The sequence below is a fragment of the Mytilus trossulus genome, chromosome 2 (genome assembly GCF_036588685.1).
Source record: "Mytilus trossulus isolate FHL-02 chromosome 2, PNRI_Mtr1.1.1.hap1, whole genome shotgun sequence".
NCBI classification, from domain to species: domain Eukaryota; kingdom Metazoa; phylum Mollusca; class Bivalvia; order Mytilida; family Mytilidae; genus Mytilus; species Mytilus trossulus.
In genome coordinates, this window is record NC_086374.1 from 28322422 (window position 1) to 28344722 (window position 22301).

A 22301-nucleotide genomic window follows, 5' to 3' on the forward strand; every position below is an offset into this window, starting at 1 on the left:
ATTATTATCAAAACAAATAAATTTCAATATATCTTCAAGTTCTTTGTGAATTATTATGTTAAAATAAACAACACTAATCGTGTTTGAAATCCTTTTCTGAAAGAAAAAACGTCCACAACATCGCACAATACCATAATGAACATACTTTCCACAACAACGCGAAAAAAATTCTTAAAATAACTGTCCACAGCAACGCACGAAACCTTTCTGAACAAACCGTCTACAGCAACGCATAAATTCTGTCTGAACAAATCTTAAACAACAACGCGCAAAATATATCCGAACAAACCTTTTACAACAATGAAAAAAATCTTTCTTATCAAATGTTCGCATCAACACACAAAACCATTCAACACAAACCGTGCACAGCAAAGCACAAAACAATTCTTAACAAACCATATACAGCAACGCAAAAAACGTTACTAAAAAAACCGTTCACAACAAAGCGCCAAAGGTTTCTGAACAAACCGTCCACAAAAACACGCCAAACATTTGAACAGTTAACAACAACGCACAAAACCTTTTTGTACAAAACGTCCTCAACAACGAACAAAACCTTTCAGAACAAAACGTCCTCAACAACACACAAAACCTTTCTGAACAAAACGTTCACAGCAACGCACAAAGCAGTTTTCAACAAACCGTCCACAGCAAGACACAAAACCTTTCTGAACAAATCGCTCACAACAACGCACACAACCTTTCTGAACAAAATTATCCTACCAGGGTACTGATAAATGTATGGAGCTTGTCTTAGCTAAGTTATGGCAAAGATTATGGTGAGTTAAACCTGTGTAACTTATGAACATGTTCTGTAAAGTGTTGAATAATATACATGTTTATCAAGGATCATAAAATCAGTAACAGTTATGACAATTCACAATAATGATCACTGTATAAGTATTGGGTCGTCCCAGCAAAGTATTCTATCATTATTTGAAATCTGCTCTTTGTTAAAAACAAATATATGGATGAAGTACTGAGAACGATTTATTCTAGAGAATCTGAAATGAAATTCTTTCTTTATTTTATTTCTAATTTTAGTGTTTACTATATCAGTGCTTTGGTATGGATGTTATTGTAATTTTGTTTGAAATATTGCACTGTAATGTTACCCTGTGCTTTGTGTGTAATTATATTTTCTTCAAATTATCATTGAAAATCAATTTTAGTTGATATTGGTAAGGAGATTTTGTGTGCCGAGACAAGAGAAAAGAGACAACTATCAAACCAAAACAAAGATTTGAGCCATGAAAAAGAACTCATGATCTTCAACAATAGGCAAAAGCATACAATATTATATGCTTTAAAATAAAAGTCCAACCATGACAAAATGACTAAAATATCAATCACGGCAGTACAGTCACATTCAATGGAAAAAGGATATAGAAGTCATAGCAATGTTAGAAACCATGGCCTTATACAATGACATACATATTTAGTTATGTCATCAGTAACTAACTCTAAATCAATGTAAGTTCCAAAGACGACAATATTTAAAGATCTATTACACGTGCAGTGTTGAAGTTAATGGTTACAATGAAAGGGCGCTATAAATAACATCAACGTTATAATGAGAATTGAGATTGAAATGATATTTGGACTGGTATTGTCAGTAAAGTTCCAATAGAATATTAGTATCTATGGATTTTTTAAAGTATAATATAGAAGACATGATAACTTCCATTTATTGTTTGGTTCAGTAAGTGTTGTACTAGCGTACATATACATAAATAAGGCCGTTAGTTTTCTCGTTTGAATTGTTTTACATTGTCATTTCGGTGCCTTATTACAGCCAACTATGCGGTATGGGCTTGCTCATTGTTGAAGGTACGGTAACCTATTATTGTTGTTAATTTCTGCATGTGTCATTTTGTTTTTTTGTGGACAGATGTCTCATTGGCAATCATACCACATCTTTTTTTTTTTATATATATATATACATATAAACTGGACAAGAAAATGCAGTTGATATACCTCTTTGTTCTTCACTTTCTGGATTATTGAAAGTTAGAAATAATGTTCTTATTCAGAAACATCAGAAAGCTGATGAATACGTGCTTAGACGATTTCTTTAATTTCTTATAGCAAGATAAGATACCATTAACCTGTATATTAATGTCATTGGGCGTATTTGATGAGGCAAATGAATGTTGGCACCATCAACTTTCACCTGTTACCATTTAACTCTTTATTTATGATACAATTATAAATATCATTCACTTGATCCATTAACCTACAATTACTGATATAATTATCTTGTTGTAATTATGTAACTTTGACCTACTAACACATCTGCTGTTATATTCCAGTAACGAAATGAGAGGTGTTTGAATTCTATTCCAAAAGAAAGCATGTAACTCGCCAATAAGACAGCAACTTCACACCGTCAGCATTAAAAGACATATATAGGTCAACATACGTTCTTGACCAATAGACACAAGTGTCTTGAAGATTGGTCAACACGTTTAGAAGGGTAAGCATTTCCTGCTCCACTACTGACACCCACCGTGTTACTCTGGTTAAATAAATTGGTTAGTGTAACTATTATCGAACCCACATACCAAATATAGTTATCATATTACTCATAATAAGTGAAAAATTCACATTACAAAATCTTTCAAAGCAGTCGCTGAACCATGAAAGTGAGAACAAGGACAATGGACTTATGACAGACATAAATTTCGTAATCTGCAACAAGAACTAACGTACCCATGTGATCTATCTTCTGGAATATAAACCAAATAGTTTTAACATCGCAGCCGCTGTATAGCTATAGTATTGATTCCCTATATGCCTCCAGTATCGTATGCGATACAAAAAACCGTTATAACTACACCGTGTCATATCTTATTTTTTTTTATAAAATTTCTTCATTTGGTTAGACAATAACTTGTGTACATATAAACTGCATTTAAATGGAAGACAATTTGAATTAATATAACGGGACTGATTGTTAATTGATATAATTAAATGGTTAATTGTTATATTTTATACACAGTTTCGAATTTCAATGATGTCTTGATTAGCGATAATGACACTGAACACCCAAACTTTATGTATTTAAACGTGTACACCCATTGTATAATTGCGGATTTCAAAGTAAAACATAAAGTATCAGCAATGTACAGTTATATCAAAATTGAAATAGTATGTACCTATATATTGGAGAGCTAGGTTCATGTTAGATTTTTAAATGTGCTTGTTAAATTTAGTGACATACTATTGGAGGACAAACAATTCTCTGGATTACATTGCCTCTTTTTCTTTAAAACGCGGGTTAGTATTAAATTTCTTTTTCAGTGTTATTAAATATAAGAAGAATAGTTTGGAAGCACCATGATAACAAAAGTTAAAAAAACCATGTTACAATGCATGTGAGGTTAAAGTCGGTATAAACTACAGCATGGGACGATATGTGTTACAGAAAGGAATGTTTTCACATTGTTTTACATATGTGGCTTGCAAGGCTATGCAAGGTCACTAAAGATTGCTTATTTTGGCGTTAATATTGATTCACTTATAGGGTCTTTGCATCGGAACTAAACACATTTATTCAAAAACCAGTTTTTGGCATGACACGGGTAATGTTCTTCTCATATATGTTATCATGGTATTATACTAAACCACTTACGGGAAGGATTGTGCCTGATATTCATATGATGAAATCATAATCTTTCAATCAGTTTAATTGAAGTCTGGAGCTGGCATGTCAGTTAACTGCTAGTAGTCTGTTGTTATTTATGTATTATTGTCATTTTGTTTATTTTCTTTGGTTACATATTCTGACATCAGACTCGGACTTCTCTTGAATTGAATTTTAAATGTGCGTATTGTTATGCATTTACTTTTCAACATTGACTAGAGGTATAGGGGGATGGTTGAGATCTCATAAACTTGTTTAACCCCGCCGCATTTTTGCGCGTGTCCCAAGTCAGGAGCCTCTGGCCTTTTCTAGTCTTAAGATGGCGTGCACAAAGCTGAGTCCACAAATGTAACGTCTTCAAATTACAAAAAACATTTACGACGTCGAGATTTTCCCTCAGAAAACGTAAGCGTAACAAAAACAATGAACTTAGTTTATCACATAATTCTAGACATTCACGTTCAAATATTTCTTTTTTTTTCCATAAAAAAGTGCAGCAATTGCACATTTTGAAAATATAAATAAATATATGCTACGAGCAGTGTAATGGAAATATTTAGCGACGATGTCGTGGACCCTTTTCAGAAAACAGCGTTAAAACGCCATGTCTTTAGAATGTAACATAATAGTTGGACATTTAAAAAATTCAGGTGTTCAGTCTTGACAATCGAATCATTCGTACGTTGCAGATTTTATAAAACCTCTGGTTTTGCACATTTCGAATACGAAGTTAATTTGAAAATAAAAAGACAGCAATTACATATTTTTCTTACCGATTCTTCCATTTTGATTATTATTCCTTCCAAATTACTACTTCTTACACATAACGAAGATCATTCCAAGCATATCTACCATGGTCGTTTTTGATTTTTTTGCTGTAAATTTTATATAGTGTCAATAGTCCGAATCTCAAAACTTTTATACGAAAATGTGGGATACAATGTTAAATTTGTATAAGTTTTAGGTCAAAAACTCTATTTTATGCTTATTTAATGTTACAAGTTACACCGATTTTTTGCCGTTTTCCATATGTCCTCTTTATGCTTTATAGATTAAATATTTATTTACCTTACTAGTAATGTGGATTATTATTGCATGCATTCATCATTTTATCATGAAAAACAATCTTCTTAAAAAAATATTATGAATACATATAAGTATTATATATGTTTAAAGCTATTGAAAAAGCGCATTTTACAGTTGCCTTCAACTTTGTGCACGCCGTCTGTATATTCTTTTAAATTTTAGTTTCTTGTGTTCAACTTGGAAATTAGTATGGTGTTCATTATCACTGAACTAGTATATATATTTGTTTGGGGGCCAGCTGAAGGACGCCTCCGGGTGCGGGAATTTCTCGCTATATTGAAGACCTGTTGGTGACCTTCTATTGTTGTTTTTTCTATGGTCGGGTTGTTGTCTCTTTGACACATTCCCATTTCCATTTTCAATTTTATGATCTGCAAAATACATAATTGTACAATAATGTTTAAGTTACATTAACAATTTACGTAGAGCTCGGTGCACATTGTGAAAAGTAACAAGCACATAAAATTATATCCAAATATAAATACAGAAATGATTTTGTTTATGTACGTAAGTTTAAATTTTCTTTACATTCTAATGGTAAAATTTTTGTTGTTTAAATGTTCGTATTCTCAAAGCATGTTGTTGATCATTTGCAGTCACTGAGAGAACATGGCAGGAAGACAAGACGACGATGACAAGAAATACAATGAAATGCTGAAACCAATCACTTACAAATCAGATAACAATAGGTTTTTATATATATATCAATTTATTGGGTCCTTTAATTGTTTTCCAAAATCATAAAAGGAGGAATTGAGATAAAATAGTATCATTAATATAAGCTAAAGGCATGCTAGTCTACATATAAATGACTTTAAAATTCAACAAAAGTAAAACTAATAGACGTCTAGAGGTATAGATCTTCACAGTGATAAAATGGCACACAAATGAATTCAATGTGATAGAGTTGGGGTTGTGGTTCAATACGTTGACGAGACAGCAACATTAACTACAAATACTGTACACAAATAACTACAAATACTGTACACAAATAACTACAAGACATTTTGAGGTCAACTTACAATCTTCAATAATAGACCGATGTCTATATTGTACAATATGTTCTAAATAGACATTTAAGACTATACAGACAATGTCAAAGAACTAACACTATCTCAAAATCATAGACGAAAAACGAAAAATAATAAGATTTGACAATCACAGACTGGTTCCTAGTGTTACACAGACACATGCATATATCACGAAGCTTAACTGTTCGCTTTCTATATTTTTGTCTATTCATAAATTAATGAATTCTTCGCCATTATCAGGTACGGTGGTCGTTTCTAAACTTGTATGATCCAATAAACTATTAATGTATATGAAACAAGAGATGAAGGATATAAGTCAATGAGACAACAACCTAACGTTAAAATGAAAAGACATCTAGAGGGCAAATGTATACAATTTCCAAGCTAAAAATCAACACAAGTGTGTAAATGTTCGGATTTACCAGAAGCAACCAAGATCTGTCAAACAGCATATAATTCTCCACAAATTTGAAGTTGTACCTGTTCAAGAATAGGAGCGTGTATCAATTTTCACACCCGACACAAATACTGTACTTGTTTTAAAACATCTCGACATTTTATGATAGTTACGGTAAATTTGGTTCTGTATAATGATTGCATCTCTGTATCTCTTTATAACAGGACATACAAGTACAGACACGAAGACTTAATATGGCGATCTAAATACAGAGCTATTAAAGGGCGAATACACAGGTACTGTAGTGATGTCATCTGTGGAAATTAAAAAAAACCCACATCAAATTAGATTATTGGCAATGCATGTTGTATGCACAAAAACTAGTAATTTCAAAATGATAGAACAGCAACATAAGATGCAATGTTTCTTCAACATTGTCTTCAAATAATCAAATTGTCACATTTATAATTCATTATAGCCTAAAGAGACTTCATTTGCTGTACGATAAGGACGAAGAAGATGAAAAAGACAAGGTAGTAGAGAAGTCAAAGCAGGACAGCAATGACGAGACCAATAAGGTGACGTTACGTGACTATCCCATCAGTATGCTGGAAGATATTGGAATGTTTTCAGTATTTTCCGATGACACATCGACAAAAGGCCCATCATTAAAACTATCAAGAGACCCTGCACGTATGTTCAGGTAATCTTAGACTGCACGTAATTATGTTCAGGTAATCTTAAACTGCACGTATATTCAGGTAATCTTAAACTGCACGTATGTTCTGGTAATCATAAACCTCAGAAACTCTCACATCCACATTTATATTCATATGGTATGTCAATGGTTTGCTTCGAGAGATCTAAATAATCAATTGGAAAAAGTAATTATAAATTAAGATTCTCTGAGCTTGGAAAAATCCCGTCATTGATGACCCGCTAAAAGCGTTAAGATGTCCCTAGTGCAGACGATGAGTGAATGAACAAACAAGTGAGCGACCAAACACACGAATGAATGGACATCATATATAATGAACTCCTGCTTTAGTGATTTAACAATATTATTCAAAAGAAAAATAATTGATAGCAAGGACTAGTATTTTGATAATACTTCAACTTCACATCTTTCTCTAATTGAAGGAAGCATTGCCTTGCGCCAAAAAGCAGTTACAGTATGTGTCGGCTCATCGGCAACACATGGACAACAATCAATTGCTACCATTAAAATATTACTATATATTATGCAAAAGAGAACACTCTATGCGTTACAAAATCTTGTGTGTCTGAACATTCTTGTCTCTTTGAGCAAACAATATAGATACACTCTAAACTAAACGAATAAAAAGAGGTCTCCACTTCTTCTACCATCCTACCCTAAAAAAATGGATTCTGACATTTGAGTTTGGGATTTTTTACCAGCAATATATTTGTGAACTAACAACTATCATATCTTGACGATGTTTAATTGTATTTTATTTAATAGAGGTCAGCTACATCAGACAGAATTAAAGACTAATCAAGCATACGGAGGATTTGATGTTCCAAAGTCCCTAGCCCATTATGGCAAATTCAAGGGGTATGTCAAACTCGCAATATTAACATAAAAATAAATTGATAGAGTACTTTTAAAATCAGATTTTCATTCGAGTGTTGAATATGTTGTGACATCGTCTCTTTCGATCTGTCGTTTTTTTATTTGAAATATCGCAGGATATATAATATAATGCATAAAATTAGAGTATTAAATTATGATAAGAATAATATACATAGATTTTGTCGATAAAGAAAAGGCCTATATCATATTTTTTTATAGGAATCATTGATAGAACCACTTATCAATAGAAAATGAACGGTAGATAGTGTAGACGTTAAGTACCATTCATGTTATAATCATAAATTTTAAAAACAAATTATTTTGAATAGCATGTTCTTTATATGTATTATATAATATGAGTTAACTGCTGAATACTAATGTAAGTGCAATAAGTAGTGCAGATAGTTCATCTTAACGGATAAGTAGCATCAATAGGCAGTTAACACAGGTTAACATTGAATTTCATTTCATGTTCAACTTATTTAAGAATATTGTTAAGCATAAAACCTCCCACACTATGTGTTTATTTTAGTCTTGATCCATAGACATTTAATTTCTAGTAAATCAAATTGATTGATTGGTGGTGTTTTAACGCCACTTTCAAAATTGATGTCGTTACAGTAAGATTTCATTGGTGGAGGAAGTCTAGGTGCCAGCATAGAACCACTCAGAGTTGACAGGATAGTACTACACTCAATACATATATCAATATACTCAATATGCAAGCATGGAAGTATTAAATTTGCAATATAATACTTCCATGGTGCAAGTAATTATATACATACATAGACAATAATACAAGTATACATATGAGTCAGTATAATATATTAAAAACAGAAACAGTATGTATTTAATAACGAATATGTCTGATCTTCAGTAAAATACCAGAGGTCAGAGCAACAGTCGATGGCGCATTAAGAGACTATGGTAATGAAAGAGTCAAAATGTGGAATTTGAACATCAGAAATGATGAAAGATATGCTCATTTCAACCAAATGAGATCTCAAAGGTAATTTATACATTGTAGATGGTAAAATTTTACGTTATGTTCTTTTTCACGGGTTCAACCGAACATAAAGCATTTCTTTTCTATACAAGGCTTAATAACACAAAACACAAATATACTATGGGATGTAGGTTTGCAGCATCCAGTCTTTTAATAATTTCATTCGGAACATAATTACATGTGAAAAAACAAAATTTAGAATGGCAGGTATTACGCCAAAAGACAGTCCTTATCACATTATCTTCACTAGAAGTATGATCAACAGCCTGAACAATCTACAAAATATAATTACAAAAATTAGAAGCAATTCACAACTACATGTAAATGAAAGAAAAGAGAAAATTTATTAAATACTGAAACTTTGGAAGGTATACATGTGCATCTTTTGAATTATACAATTCTATAAGAGTAATCTTAACATACGTGTGAAAGACAGTACCAGTCCTATAGAACAACAATTATTTTTGTTTCAAAACCAAAAAAAATAAAATAAAAGTCAAACAGACCTTAACAGCAATTGAATTAAACGTGTAGACTGATTGAATGCAAACCGTCGAATGATTTAATTCCCGCTTAGTTATGCACGGGTGAATCCACCGCAAATTACTACGCATAACGGTATTCATTAAGCCTTATAACGAAAAGAAATTTATTTATGTTCTTTTTCACGGGTTCAACCGAACATAAAGCATTTCTTTTCTATACAAGGCTTAATAACACAAAACACAAATATACTATGGGATGTAGGTTTGCAGCATCCAGTCGAGACAAAAGGCGAAAGAGTGCCAAGGTATAAGAAACAGAAGCGCCTCCTCTTCGTAAACTATACAAACTAAATTGTTTTGTCTAACCCTATTGCGCTTAAAGCTTATCTGGCTCTAGTATAAGATGAAGATGATATAACTATACTACCTTGTCAATAAATATCGGTCTTGCTATTGTGAACTATAGTGTCAACGTGTGTTTTATGAAAACTGATATCACCCATTATTATAAGCGAGAGTTCTTTGTATCTAAAAAATCAAGCATAAGCCAATTATAACATACAAAGTAACATACAGTTGAACAGGTTAGAATTATCATGATCCAGTTTAAATAGAAAGTTAAATTCTTTCTTTTGTATGGGTTTCGCCTATCCATCAAGTACAAAGAATCACGGCTAGGTCCGTGATACAAGCGGCCAGGTTCGCATATTAAACACATGTACATTGTACAATCTACAGTTACAACACCAAAAAACATAAAGCGGCAAGGTCCACACAAAGATATTTTTACTCAAAATTCATTCACTCATTTTAGCATCAAGTTTCAATACAAGACATGAAAATATATGCAATATCCTATCCTTCAAGAACAGAAATCAAGCCAGGTCCGTGATACAAGCGGCCAGGTCCGCATATTTAACACGTGTACACTGTACAATCTACAGTTACAATATCAAAAAACAAAAAAGTATCAAGGTCCATATATAGAAATTTTTACTCAAAATTCATTCATTCATTTAAGCATCAAGTTCCAATACAAGACATGGAAACATATGCAATATCGTATCCTTCAAGGACAGAAAATCACGGTCAGGTCCATGATACAAGCGGCCAGGTCCGCATATAAAACACATGTACAATCTACAGTTACAACACCAAAAAACATAAAGCGGCAAGGTCCGCACAAAGATATTTTACTTAAAATTCATTCATTCATTTTAGCATCAAGTTTCAATACAAGACGTGAAAAGATATGCAATATCCTATCCTTCAAGGACAGATAATCACGGCCAGGTCCGTGATACAAGCGGCCAGGTCCGCATATTTAACACATGTACACTGTACAATCTACAGTTACAATATCAAAAAACAAAAAAGTATCAAGGTCCGAATAAAGAAATTTTTACTTAAAATTCATTCATTCATTTTAGCATCAAGAAAAATCCTATCCTTTAAGGACAGAACACCACGACCAGGTCCGCATATTACACACATGTAAACGGTATAATCTACAGTTACAATATCAAAAATTAAAAAGAGGCAAGGTCCGCATAAAGATTTTTTTCTCAAAATTCATTCATTTACTTTAGCAACAAGTTTCAATACGAGCACATTTGAAATAAACCTATATTCTTTTAAAACCGAATTCTCAGCACATCTCCCTTTGATAAAATTAGAAGGGGTTTCATACTCAACAGTGTCTTGCACTAAGCCAACAAATTTACCGGTGTCAACAGACTCCAGTATCGGCCAGAAAACTGTCGATTTCATGTAAAGGATACCCAATGTACCGTTAGCTTTACATATAAGTGAATATGTTTTACAGTGTAAGCTATTAACGATACATGTGACAAGAGCAAATTATTATCGATTGACCAGTCAAACGTGAATGCATCAATTATAAAAATGTACCTTTTGTTAAAGGATAAAAAACAACAACTTTGAATCATATCTTGGGAGTTAAGCATTGTCACTTTTAGCAAACCGATCTAAGCTAAAAGGTCTCAATATTTTATTAAAATAATGGAAAATTCTGTCGGACAACGACCAATCGTCAAAATCAAATATTGTCTTACTGATCCGCGGTAGTATTCATAGTTCTTGGTATCCACTCAATTTTTAAAACACATCGAATTTTCTATACAAAAATAACAAATCTCAATAGCTAGATTGGGCAAATCGAGTTTCATACTGCCAACTTCAGATAATTTAGCTACGTTTGTTAATCAGTGAGTAGTTTAAACTTTATTTTTAAAATGATCCGAAAGCTTTCCAAATCAAAATCACTGCCTTAAATTCTCGCAAAGTTGACCTTGAGATTTTAGTGAGACACGAGATCTAACTTAACTCCAGAGTCCCAAGAGGATCGATCATTTAATAAGTGATGAAAGTGTCTTGTCAATATTATACATAATTTACCTTAAGCGGGTGATAATGCAATGAGTTTACCAATATCCGTGCAACTTTCCTTGCAGTCGTATTACAAAGATTTATAAGTGCTAAAACAATACTATTCAAAATATTCGTACATTTTCTGTTCAGGTACACTTAAAGTCCCACACAAAACCAATCTAGTCTAAAACTTTTGTATGGCTTCCACACACTTTTTCCATAATTTGGCAAAAACACAGCTGACAATATGAATCAGACAATACTTCTTTTGACACTTTTAACATAAATGTTTCATTATTTTCAAATCCAAGTTCATAATCTAGATATACAATTATATTGAATCCTTTACTATGCCATTATTTTACAAGAGGGAGTACCATATTAGTGAAAATGGAACAAGCTGGGCTCAGCACAAAATACAAAGCTGAAGTGTTATATTTAACTTTAGTGTCACTTTTCTATGAAAACACAAGAAACTTTTGTGATTCAACAAGCATATCTATATGAAGGTACCCCGATGATATTTCGAATAAAACTTAAATGCAATTTATTTTTAATTTTCTGCATACGTTTTGGACTCTTTTACAACCTCGTATTTAATTTTAAATAACATTTCGTATTGAAGCACGTGTCTGATGTCAAGAATCAACATCGATAAAGGATTAACAACAAAAAGGGGGGGTGGGTGCTAACTTCCTTAGCGACTCCCGTAAAATACAAAAAAAAAAAAACAGAAGTAGGTGCATCAGTAATTTAAAAAAAATAGCCAGATTCAAGTATAGGCAAAACTATTTTTTTTTTTTTTTTTTTTTTTTTTTTTTTTTAAACTGAACTCGGCCAATAAAAGTGTTTTATTTTTTTTTTTATTTCAAAAATGTAGGCTAAACTATAATTGACCTTTTACATTATAAACTTGTAATAACTCATTGTCATACTCATATGTGTCTAAACATAAATTAAAATCAATCAAAGATAATACCTCATTTGCAACTGCTGGTGTTGTAAGACCGCTTATTTCGGGACAGTTAGACGACATATGTCCAGTGGAAAACAATGAGAAAGCATCAGCTGTAGGGTTGCTAGTAAGGTTGTCATCTTCACTCCTATGATGACTTCTTGCAGGTGCACGCTCATGAGTACTTTGGATTTCCTCGTCAGACATGAAGCAGAAAAAGTCAAACAGACCTTAACAGCAATTGAATTAAACGTGTAGACTGATTGAATGCAAACCGTCGAATGATTTAATTCCCGCTTAGTTATGCACGGGTGAAATTACTACGCATAACGGTATTCATTAAGCCTTATAACGAAAAGAAATTTATTTATATTCTTTATTTATTAGAACGTCAGACTCGTGTTGTATCAGCTTTATAAGGGACACACAAATCAAAACAGATTCAAATCATTTTCTGTGTTTCAAAGCGATGTTCATTTATATTTTGTTAGTAATTACTTGCACAATTTCTCTTAATGTTGTGTCCAATGTATAAAAATAAAAACCTTCATATTAGAATCAGCCATGGAAGTATGGAAGTATTTACTTCCATGTATTAACAGAGGTCGTGTTAAAAAAAACAAGAGGAACGACACTTTTAAAAACTAATTACCATTTACGTAAAAAAGCATATCGTCGATATGCGATCGATCTTGATTGAATGTGCCGTTTTGGTCTGAATTGATCTTAGACCAGGTATATTTGTGCCATTTTTTTTATTTAATGTTTCTATCTAGATCACTTTCAATTATATTTGGTTGCATCCAATTAATTATTGAGCAGTTCACTGTGTGGAAACTCATCGCAATCGATTCAGTCGCGTTTTCAGAGCAAAATTTCAAAGACCACTTCTGTCAACGACATAAAAACATTCGATTACAATATATCTATCTTCCGTTAATTTGGACAAATGCATTAGGTCTAACATCCTAGATGTTATACCGTACTTGTAACTGTTTGTGGAAGTGCTGTGCTGTTTATAGTTGAGATTATAGGCTATCACTACAGTACAACTGGTACAATAAAAATGCCAGTCGTTAAAGACAAGGACAAGCGTCGTCAGAGACTGGAAATTGCAAACTAACACGATGCGTAGTCTTCAACTCTTTCTGCTGCTAGATTCTCAATGTCTCGGTAAGGTGTGTCAAAATCAGAAGCCTTTCTTTTATTGTTATTCATTTAGTTGTAATTGATTAACAATGTGATTTACTGTTTGATGATTTGCTAAAATTCAAATTTCAATTATTGCACTCTCGTATAATTTTGCAAAAATCGAAACATAGACTGAAAAATACATTTGTGTTGTATAATGTGCATTATTAGATAATAGATAATTTCATGATATTATAGTTTACCATTCGTCTCGCATTTGTAGTGGCCTTAAAAGGAAGAGAATACAGTTTAAAAAAATGGAGAAAGGCACTCAGAGTTCTACAAAGACGGAGAGGTATGTTTAAATGCCATTAGTTTGATTAATAATTCACCAGAAAGGCTATTATATATGACAACAGCATTTGTTACAGTGCATTTGTAGGCTCGAAATATAAAAATGTCCACCACAGAAAAAATACTGAGAAGTTAACAACAATAGGTCAATTATCGACCTTCAACAATGAACTCAGAGTTAAATTGCACAGAATCCATCCTTTTTAATGATATCTTCAACATGTAATACAGTTCTCCGGAAAAGAGCATATCGGATGTTTGTTATCTCATAGTTACATTGATAAGTACATAAGATGAGTTGTTTCCGAAGTTCAGGAGGCATTGGAATTGTTGAGGGGTCTAAGGACTGTCTATTCCTCAGGCAAATCTTGGGCATAGTCATAGTAAGGGACCAAGGTTAGATTTCAAAATGCCTTCAATTTCAGGATATACATTCTGGACATGTTGTTTCCCTTTTCCCTTTTCGTTTTTTCTCTTTAATTTTCACTATGTCTTTATCCTTGAACTTTAAACGTATTTTGCCAGTATGATCGTTATACCAGCGCATACATTCCCAACCTAATGTGTTAAACAAAACAACATTTCATTTCCTTTGTTGAATATTTTCAGGTCTCCTAAATAGATGTAAAGTTTATCTTACTTGTGTTTCCCGGATAAAATCTAATCGAATATATCTACTCGCATCTAAGAATGATAACTACAATTCTGTTAATTGTATTTGGAGATCAAAACAATTGATAAACGTATAGCGTCAGCGTGACATGTGACATGAAATAACCTTTACCATAAAGACTCGAAACCAAGTTTGGAAAACCGAACATAAAATACGTTCAGAGCATACAAACTATAACAGTCATCACCATCCCAAGATCAATTTTCATAACTTGTAAATGAAACACCTTCTTTAGTTGCAAACAACCTGTTTCTCCCACACTTGAAATAATATATAAATATCACAGATGTAATTAATGCTTATAAATGATTGTCACCAGAATTAGTTTATTTTACAGGGAAGTACAAACAGTATATCCCGTAGAACGACGTGATTCGTTCGATTTAACAATGGACAAAGAGAGGTAATATTGTATTTACTCATTACATAAAATATTAGAAAAAGTTCCAAATAATTTTCACTTTTTGCGTTTTTGCAATCCAGAATAAAGGTTTAGGTTTAAGTCCTCGGTAGAACTTTTACAGATATACCTAAAATAACTAAATATTGATAGCTAATTCATAGCTTAAACGTACACGAATACTTACATAAGTTCTCAAATATTGTTAATATTTACCTATGACATACAACAATAATTTAGTATTTTTTAGGTCTGAAGTATCGACAGAGGAGATTCAAAGGTAATACATGGTTTTTAAATCGATATCAAAAATTTTCAAAAAAGTACGTCAATTTTATTTTGGGGGGAAATGGTATCTTAAACCTTTGGATCTACATTAATTTGTTACCTATAAATAAAAAGTAATCATTAAGTACTATAATTATTTGACATAAATACTACACAAATCCCATTTATGAAAGATCATAATTTGGTAAAAATTATACTTCCTTTAAATTATTCTTTTGTTGATACAACATTAATTGTACAATGAACAAACATAACATAAACAGTCTTTTTTTTTATTGACACAGTAAACCGAAATTAGAACTAAAAGCTGGACTGGAAAAAGCTGATGTCGCCGCTATAGACTTTTTGGATGGCTTTGATAGACTTGGGGAACAGGAGTGTCATAAAATGATCAACGAAATATACTTTAAACCTGATGAAGATATCATTTCATCTATATATGTATTACAATCTGACATCCCAAGTGTACAGTTGATGAATATCATAACAGTGAGAATTCCGGTCAAAATCAGATTCGATTCAGAAAAATTGAAATTCTTTATACGGATGAGGGTTGGACTGGTATGGCGAAGAATTGATGCGAGATTTGAGGAAACACCAGGAAACTCAATATTTGTAAGTTTGAAATCCAATGTTTTGTTTTTAGTGTCAGAAAAAATGCACTTGAACTTGTCATTTCGATATATATACAAATGATGCTCTTTCACTTACTATTCATATACCGGCATCTGGTAATATATACTTGAGCCAGCTTTGTATATTGACATACACCTTTTTAATTGTATCTGATTTTATTTTTCCGACATTCGCCTTTTCAACCAATATCGGTTTGTTTTTCAGAACATATAAGAATGACCTTTTTTTAAATCTGTTTTATTCTGTACTTTAAACTTGCATATTAGGACATTTTATTTTGGACTTCACAGATTTTATCTCGCGAAAAATGTATTTTTTATTTTAAAATTCTGTCTTCAGGAAGGTTATCTAGTGTTCAAAACTGAAATTCGTGGAAATTTCTTTGCAACGTGCGATTTTATACAATTCACCTACAAAGTTGACAAGCATGGATACAAATTTAAAAATGCTTTAATTCCTGACATACAAGTAGCTGTAAAAGGAGGAGTCTTGGATGAACCGGAAGACGTCACATTTCAGGTAAGAGAGATTGAAATTGTTATGCTTAAATCTTTATACAAATCTCAGTTTATTTTTTTTTCTTTCTGTCTGCATTAAACCGAATGGTCATCTGTCAGAGGTTTCACATTCATTATTATCTGTTAATGAATTTTGATGCACAAATACATGGCACTATGTGTTTTAGGTATTATATACAGGACGCCTTATTTCAATGTAGCAAGAAAACAATGTTGTGGTTTGTTATATTCATTGCGCTATATGTATTATAGGTACGACTTATTGACAGGGAACGATTTTCTAAATATGACGACGTGTGTCCAAGACTTATATACCCGATTACCTATATATCAGATGGTCTATGGATTCGACGAAATAAGTTATTGTATTCTAAACGAATATCGCCGTTATTGATAACAATTATGAATGACATTTCATATGGGATAGACAGTGAGGTATACTTGATTCGTGAGAAGCAAGGAAGAATAAATATCATCGGCTGTAGAACAAGTACAGATAAGAAATTTATAGTGATGCTGGACCATACACACTCGACGTAAGTACATTGCATCTATTCTCAACAGCACGCATTAGCTATCAATTCATTAATGATACCTTGGACTATACACTAGAACTGTCAGTATCGAAGTAAGTACATACTATTTATACTAGACAAATATAAATAACACTACACTTTGCATAATCGAGCACGCAGAACGCGGGACGCCAATTGTCTTAAGTTTACCCTGTTTACATATCAATTTATATATTGAATCGTATATCCAAAGTACACATCTTTCAGGTTAAACTATATCATTGTATGGCAAATTCACTGAAAATCAACTTGTTTTTTTTCTGATTTCAGGTTCTGGTATGTGGTCACGAAAGAAATAAATAAGTATAAGTCGTATGAACCGATTTTAGAACGTGGATTTTCTGTTGCTTCATCACGAACTTGTGTTTGCAAAATTCTTACCTTTCACGAAAATAAAAAAGAGGATTTTAACATTTGGGTATGCATAGTAGAACATCCAGATGTTGATAATACGGTCAGTAAATACCTTGGTCTAGGTGGAGTAGCAGACGATAAACGGTTAGAAATGTCTGACGATGGTGGAATTTCCCGTACTATCGATTTCGTTTCCCGGTCTTCAGTCGTTAATATTGACCTTGACGGTAATTTCAAACAAAGATATTACAAGGAACTCCCTACATTGCAATTTAGTGTCGGACACTCATGCCGCGTGAAATTCAAAATAAAATGTAGAATAAAACCATTACTTTGTGATGATAAGGAAAAGGTAGCGGTTATTCGGTTTTATATCGGAACAAAGACTATCCATGAAGTTCTTATCGATACTGCAGCACCCATTCCAGATTTTGATGGTATGATTATTTAAAATAATCTATAAAGTATAAACAAGTGCAATGAAAATATAGAAAAAAGATAGCAATATATCAAATCTAATGAAACAGACAATACAACAAAGCGGGAAAATAAAGGGAAAAAAATCAACAAAATATTACTAAAAAAGTTTACAAATTGAGAAATTCGAACCCAACAACAAGCCAGGGAAATATGGCTGTTTCGAAAGAACAAACAATATAGTGTATGAGGTTTATGCAACAATGTCTGAATACTATAGAATGATAACGTTGGCAATTTATAAAAAACACAAAATTAACAATGATGGACGGGTAAGGACATTACAACATAAAAAAGATGATTTCAATATGAAATTGCAAAATAACATTTATGAGTATCAACATTCCAAAATTTTCCAGTTGATAACAATCTATCTCACAAAGGTTCCTATATATATTCAAGCGTTACCCCTTTTGTGGGCATGATACGCAAATTGAATTAAAAAAAAGTATATATTATATGATTTTAAAAGGTGTTCTACGATTTTGTACGTTTTAACATATACTTATTAAATCATTGTGAACACTTAAATAAAAGCAACAGTAGTATACCGGTGTTCCATAGTCATGCATCGATTGAATTAAAAAAAAAGGGTCACAAACCGAAACCAAGGACAACTGAATAACAGAAACATTAAACTGCTTAAAAAAACCAAAACCACAAACATACATAGAAACTTTCTATTTTATGACAACTGCCATATTCCTGACTTGGTATACGACATTTTAAGAAAAAATGGTGGGTTTAACCTCGTTTTATATTTGAAAAAAATAAATATGTAAGTTTTGGTAAAACCTATCGGAATTTTTTTTTTTTATTCGAGCGTCATCATTGGTATTTTGTAGATAAAACGCGTGTCTAAAAAACAGAATTTTGCCACTTAAAAAATATGTAGGTTTATTATTTTTATTAATTTACATAATTTGCATTGTATATTTTCAGTCGTACCCAAAACCGAAGCGCCAGAATATACAATGGGTATGAATTAAATTAAAAAAAACCAACAACACACAAGGTTGCAGCTTAACAAGACAGAATTAAATGACAATTTAAATAATTTCGCTTTTTGAAAGAAAACCAAAATTCATAAATAGAATGCTCGCTAAATTCATGTAAAAAAGACAGAATAGATGCAAGACAAGTAAAAACATGCATAAAAAAGATCGAAACGCAAAGACAAAAAAAACGAGGGTGAACTCAGGTGTAACGATGATAATTTGTACTCTATATAAGTTATGTTTCTAAAACCAAATTGTAAGTTAAAGACAATATCACAGAAAAAAAAGAATAAATCAGGAATGGACATAAAACAGTCTAGCATTTTTGCACCTGTTCCGAGTCAGGAACCCCTGGCCTTTGTTAATCTTGTATTATTTTAATTTCAGTTTCTTGTGTACAATTTGGAAATTAGTATGTCGTTCATTATCACTGAACTAGTATATATTTGTTTAGGGGCCAGCTGAAGGACGCCTCCGGGTGCGGGAATTTCTCGTTACATTGAAGACCTGTTGGTGACCTTCTGCTGTTGTTTTTTCTATGGGCGGGTTGTTGGTTCTCAATTTTACTAAATACTTTACATAACATTGAGGACTGTACAACACGATCTCCTCAAAGTATCTGGTATGGTGTTAGGTGCACCAAACGTATAAGCAGTTCTTACTCCATTTAAGAATTCTTGAAGTTACTGATAGCCAGCTTAATATTGAGAAAAAGAACATGCTCTCTACCACCATTAAAGATTCAAATGGAGATACAACAAGATTCAAGTTGTGAATATATAACGATAAACAAAACTATAAGAAAAAAATCATTTTAACATTAGAAAACAGGATTTATCATTTTTTAAGATAATAATTTTTGTTGTTTATCTTTTATTCCTTTATGTCTTTGAATTAAGAATGACGGGACATAAAACAATACTAATGTATCTGAAATCATCTTTGCTTGAAGTATTTAGAACCCAAATTGTTTCTGATTTTTTTTATATCATGGTTTTATATTTATTACAGAAGCCATTGAGAAGTTATTAAGCGCCGAAAGTCTACATAAACTTGCCGCTTGTTTGTCAGAAGATGAGGGATTTGACTTGTCAATACGGCTTGGGGTTCCTGCTGGAACCGTGTCCAAAGTGCTAATAATGATTGGCAGTGTTGAAAGTAAAAACTTCAGATTAATTTTGATTTGGAAACAATCAATAAAAGGGGACGTGTCGGATGTAAAAGACTTCATTAATGCTTTTCATGACATCGATAGGGGAGATTTAGCTTTTGGTATCATGGATGCTTTAGACAATTGTAGACCATTTAAAAAGTGAAGTCTTTTAGTCATTAAACCTAAGTTCAATATATTTGGTTATTTTATAATAGCAATGATTATGCCAAACTTATGATGACTGGTGTTTCTGCATTTGCTAAATCTAATGGATAAATACATCAAAGAAACCACAATTAGCTTGATTGCCACGAACAAAAACCCAAAAATTTTAAAAAGATAACTTTAAAGATATAGTTACAACAACAACAACAACATAAAACGTTTAATTTGCAACGAATCAAGTATTAACATCCATCAAGCTAGAAACTTTAGATTCTTTCCTGTTTAAATCAAGTCAAAAAGGTATTATTTACCTCTGTCAATCGCTATTCCTTTCTATTCAGTAGATACAATAGAGATTGAATAAATATTTATTTGTTCGTATAAAATAACATTTTATTTTGTAATATAGGTATAGTAAACATAACATTTTATTTTGTAATATAGGTATAGTAAACATAACATGACATGTTTCATGTTTCAAAAAACGCATAAATGAATTATAAATGTAGTAATTATATATGTGTGCATATTTGGGACAGAAAATATCGTTTTTATCGAAAATTGTCCTTTGAAGCCAAAGCTCTTTATTTTGTTCAAATATATAGATTGCCAAAAAAATCAGGGTTCATTATTTTAATCCAGATATGTTAATTGCCAGTCTGTCCAAGTATCAGGCATATTCTAAAATTTTCAAACATGACACATTAAAACAATAGTTGAAAGAATATTTACTGGTAAAGTACTTGGTTGAATTGGAAATTGTTGTATTATTTAATTATTTTTTGCTTGATTGTTAATTGCTCCATTTCTACTTACCCTTTATAGGACAGTTTATTTAAACATATGGTAGATACCTTATTACATAAGTAACACGATTGGTGTAGCTTATTTCTGAGCCATGGTGTACCCTAGATAAATGAAAGAGCATATCTTTTAAGTCAGTTATCTCATTGCCAATGACTTTCCCTTGGAATAAAGCTGCCCCAAAAGAACTGCTGGCAAAATAAAAGACTGATATGACTATGTATAGCCATCACCCATTTGATTGCTACGATGTGTCTGTATCCACATTCAACAGCCTCATGTTTCTTCAGTCTTAGAGTTTTATATTAGAGAATAGTCGTCCTATCTGTAATTTCAAGGATTGTTTCCATATCCCGACTTTTACATCTTGATCTTGAAGCATCTGATAATTCTATTTTTGAAAGTCATGTAAATCTCTCACGTTTTTAAATTTTGTTACATTGTCAGAATATAAAAATGAAAGGAAAGAGTTCCACTGTTTCCCACAATGGACACATTATATCTTTAAAAGGGTAATAACTAAAAATGACTTCTTTTTTTCTTTACAATTTTCTTAAATGTCTGATAGAAATGAAGGCTAGAGAGCAGTTGCAACTTACGATATATCTACGGACATAACCTTTAAAAAAATTGTTGATAAGCACTGATTTTAGAACTTGTTCAATACATAGTTGATATAAACCAAAGCGATAAATTTCATGAAATTCGTGCAGGAGTATTACCCATAAGAACATTGTAATTTCAGATAAAATTATTATTTCCGAGTGGTAGATTTATAATTAAAAAAAAATTGTTGATCGACACTGAATTTTGGGCAATGCTGATAGAAACCTATGATATAAGTTGGATAAAAATCTTGCTAATAAAGTGAGAGCATTAACAAGACCGTACACGTGAGAGCGTTAAAAAGAAAGTGTCCATCGTACACTGATGCCCAAATCGCACTATAATTTTCTCTGTTTAGTGGACCGTGAAATTTGAGGTAAAAACTCTTATTTTGCATTACAATTGAAAAAATCATAGCCTAGGAAGCATGTGTATTAAGTTACATGTTGATTTGACTTCATCTTCACCAAAAGCTACGTTAACTAAAAACGTTTACTTGAAGCAGGACAAACGGACGAACGAATGGATAAACGGACGGACAAACAGAGACACAGTTCAGAAAACATAGTGACCATAAA

The 22301-nt window shown here is 32.1% G+C and overlaps 3 protein-coding genes and 1 long non-coding RNA gene across 4 annotated transcripts; 3 read left to right on the top strand and 1 right to left on the bottom strand.

Annotated features, from left to right (window-relative positions):
- The first annotated feature begins 6648 nt into the window (after positions 1–6648).
- On the top strand, positions 6649–8767 carry LOC134705695 (uncharacterized). The gene is made up of 3 exons (XM_063564416.1): positions 6649–6863; positions 7644–7736; positions 8632–8767. Exons 1-3 carry the CDS (start codon positions 6766–6768, stop codon positions 8765–8767), a joined length of 327 nt encoding a protein of 108 aa, XP_063420486.1. The 5' UTR covers positions 6649–6765.
- A 119-nt stretch (positions 8768–8886) lies between these two features.
- LOC134705013 (uncharacterized) lies at positions 8887–12824 on the bottom strand. The gene is made up of 3 exons (XR_010105461.1): positions 12616–12824; positions 9673–9773; positions 8887–9035 (listed from the first exon to the last, which is right to left on the bottom strand). It is a non-coding gene; the product is annotated as an uncharacterized LOC134705013 (long non-coding RNA).
- Positions 12825–14039: 1215 nt separating this feature from the next.
- On the top strand, positions 14040–16791 carry LOC134705696 (uncharacterized). Its single transcript, XM_063564417.1, has 6 exons — positions 14040–14077; positions 15087–15152; positions 15400–15429; positions 15722–16052; positions 16413–16592; positions 16759–16791. Exons 1-6 carry the CDS (start codon positions 14040–14042, stop codon positions 16789–16791), a joined length of 678 nt encoding a protein of 225 aa, XP_063420487.1.
- A 72-nt stretch (positions 16792–16863) lies between these two features.
- Positions 16864–20312, top strand: LOC134705014 (uncharacterized). The gene is made up of 4 exons (XM_063563784.1): positions 16864–17127; positions 17437–17957; positions 18940–18975; positions 20007–20312. Exons 1-4 carry the CDS (start codon positions 16994–16996, stop codon positions 20309–20311), a joined length of 996 nt encoding a protein of 331 aa, XP_063419854.1. The 5' UTR covers positions 16864–16993; the 3' UTR covers position 20312.
- Positions 20313–22301: the final 1989 nt, after the last annotated feature.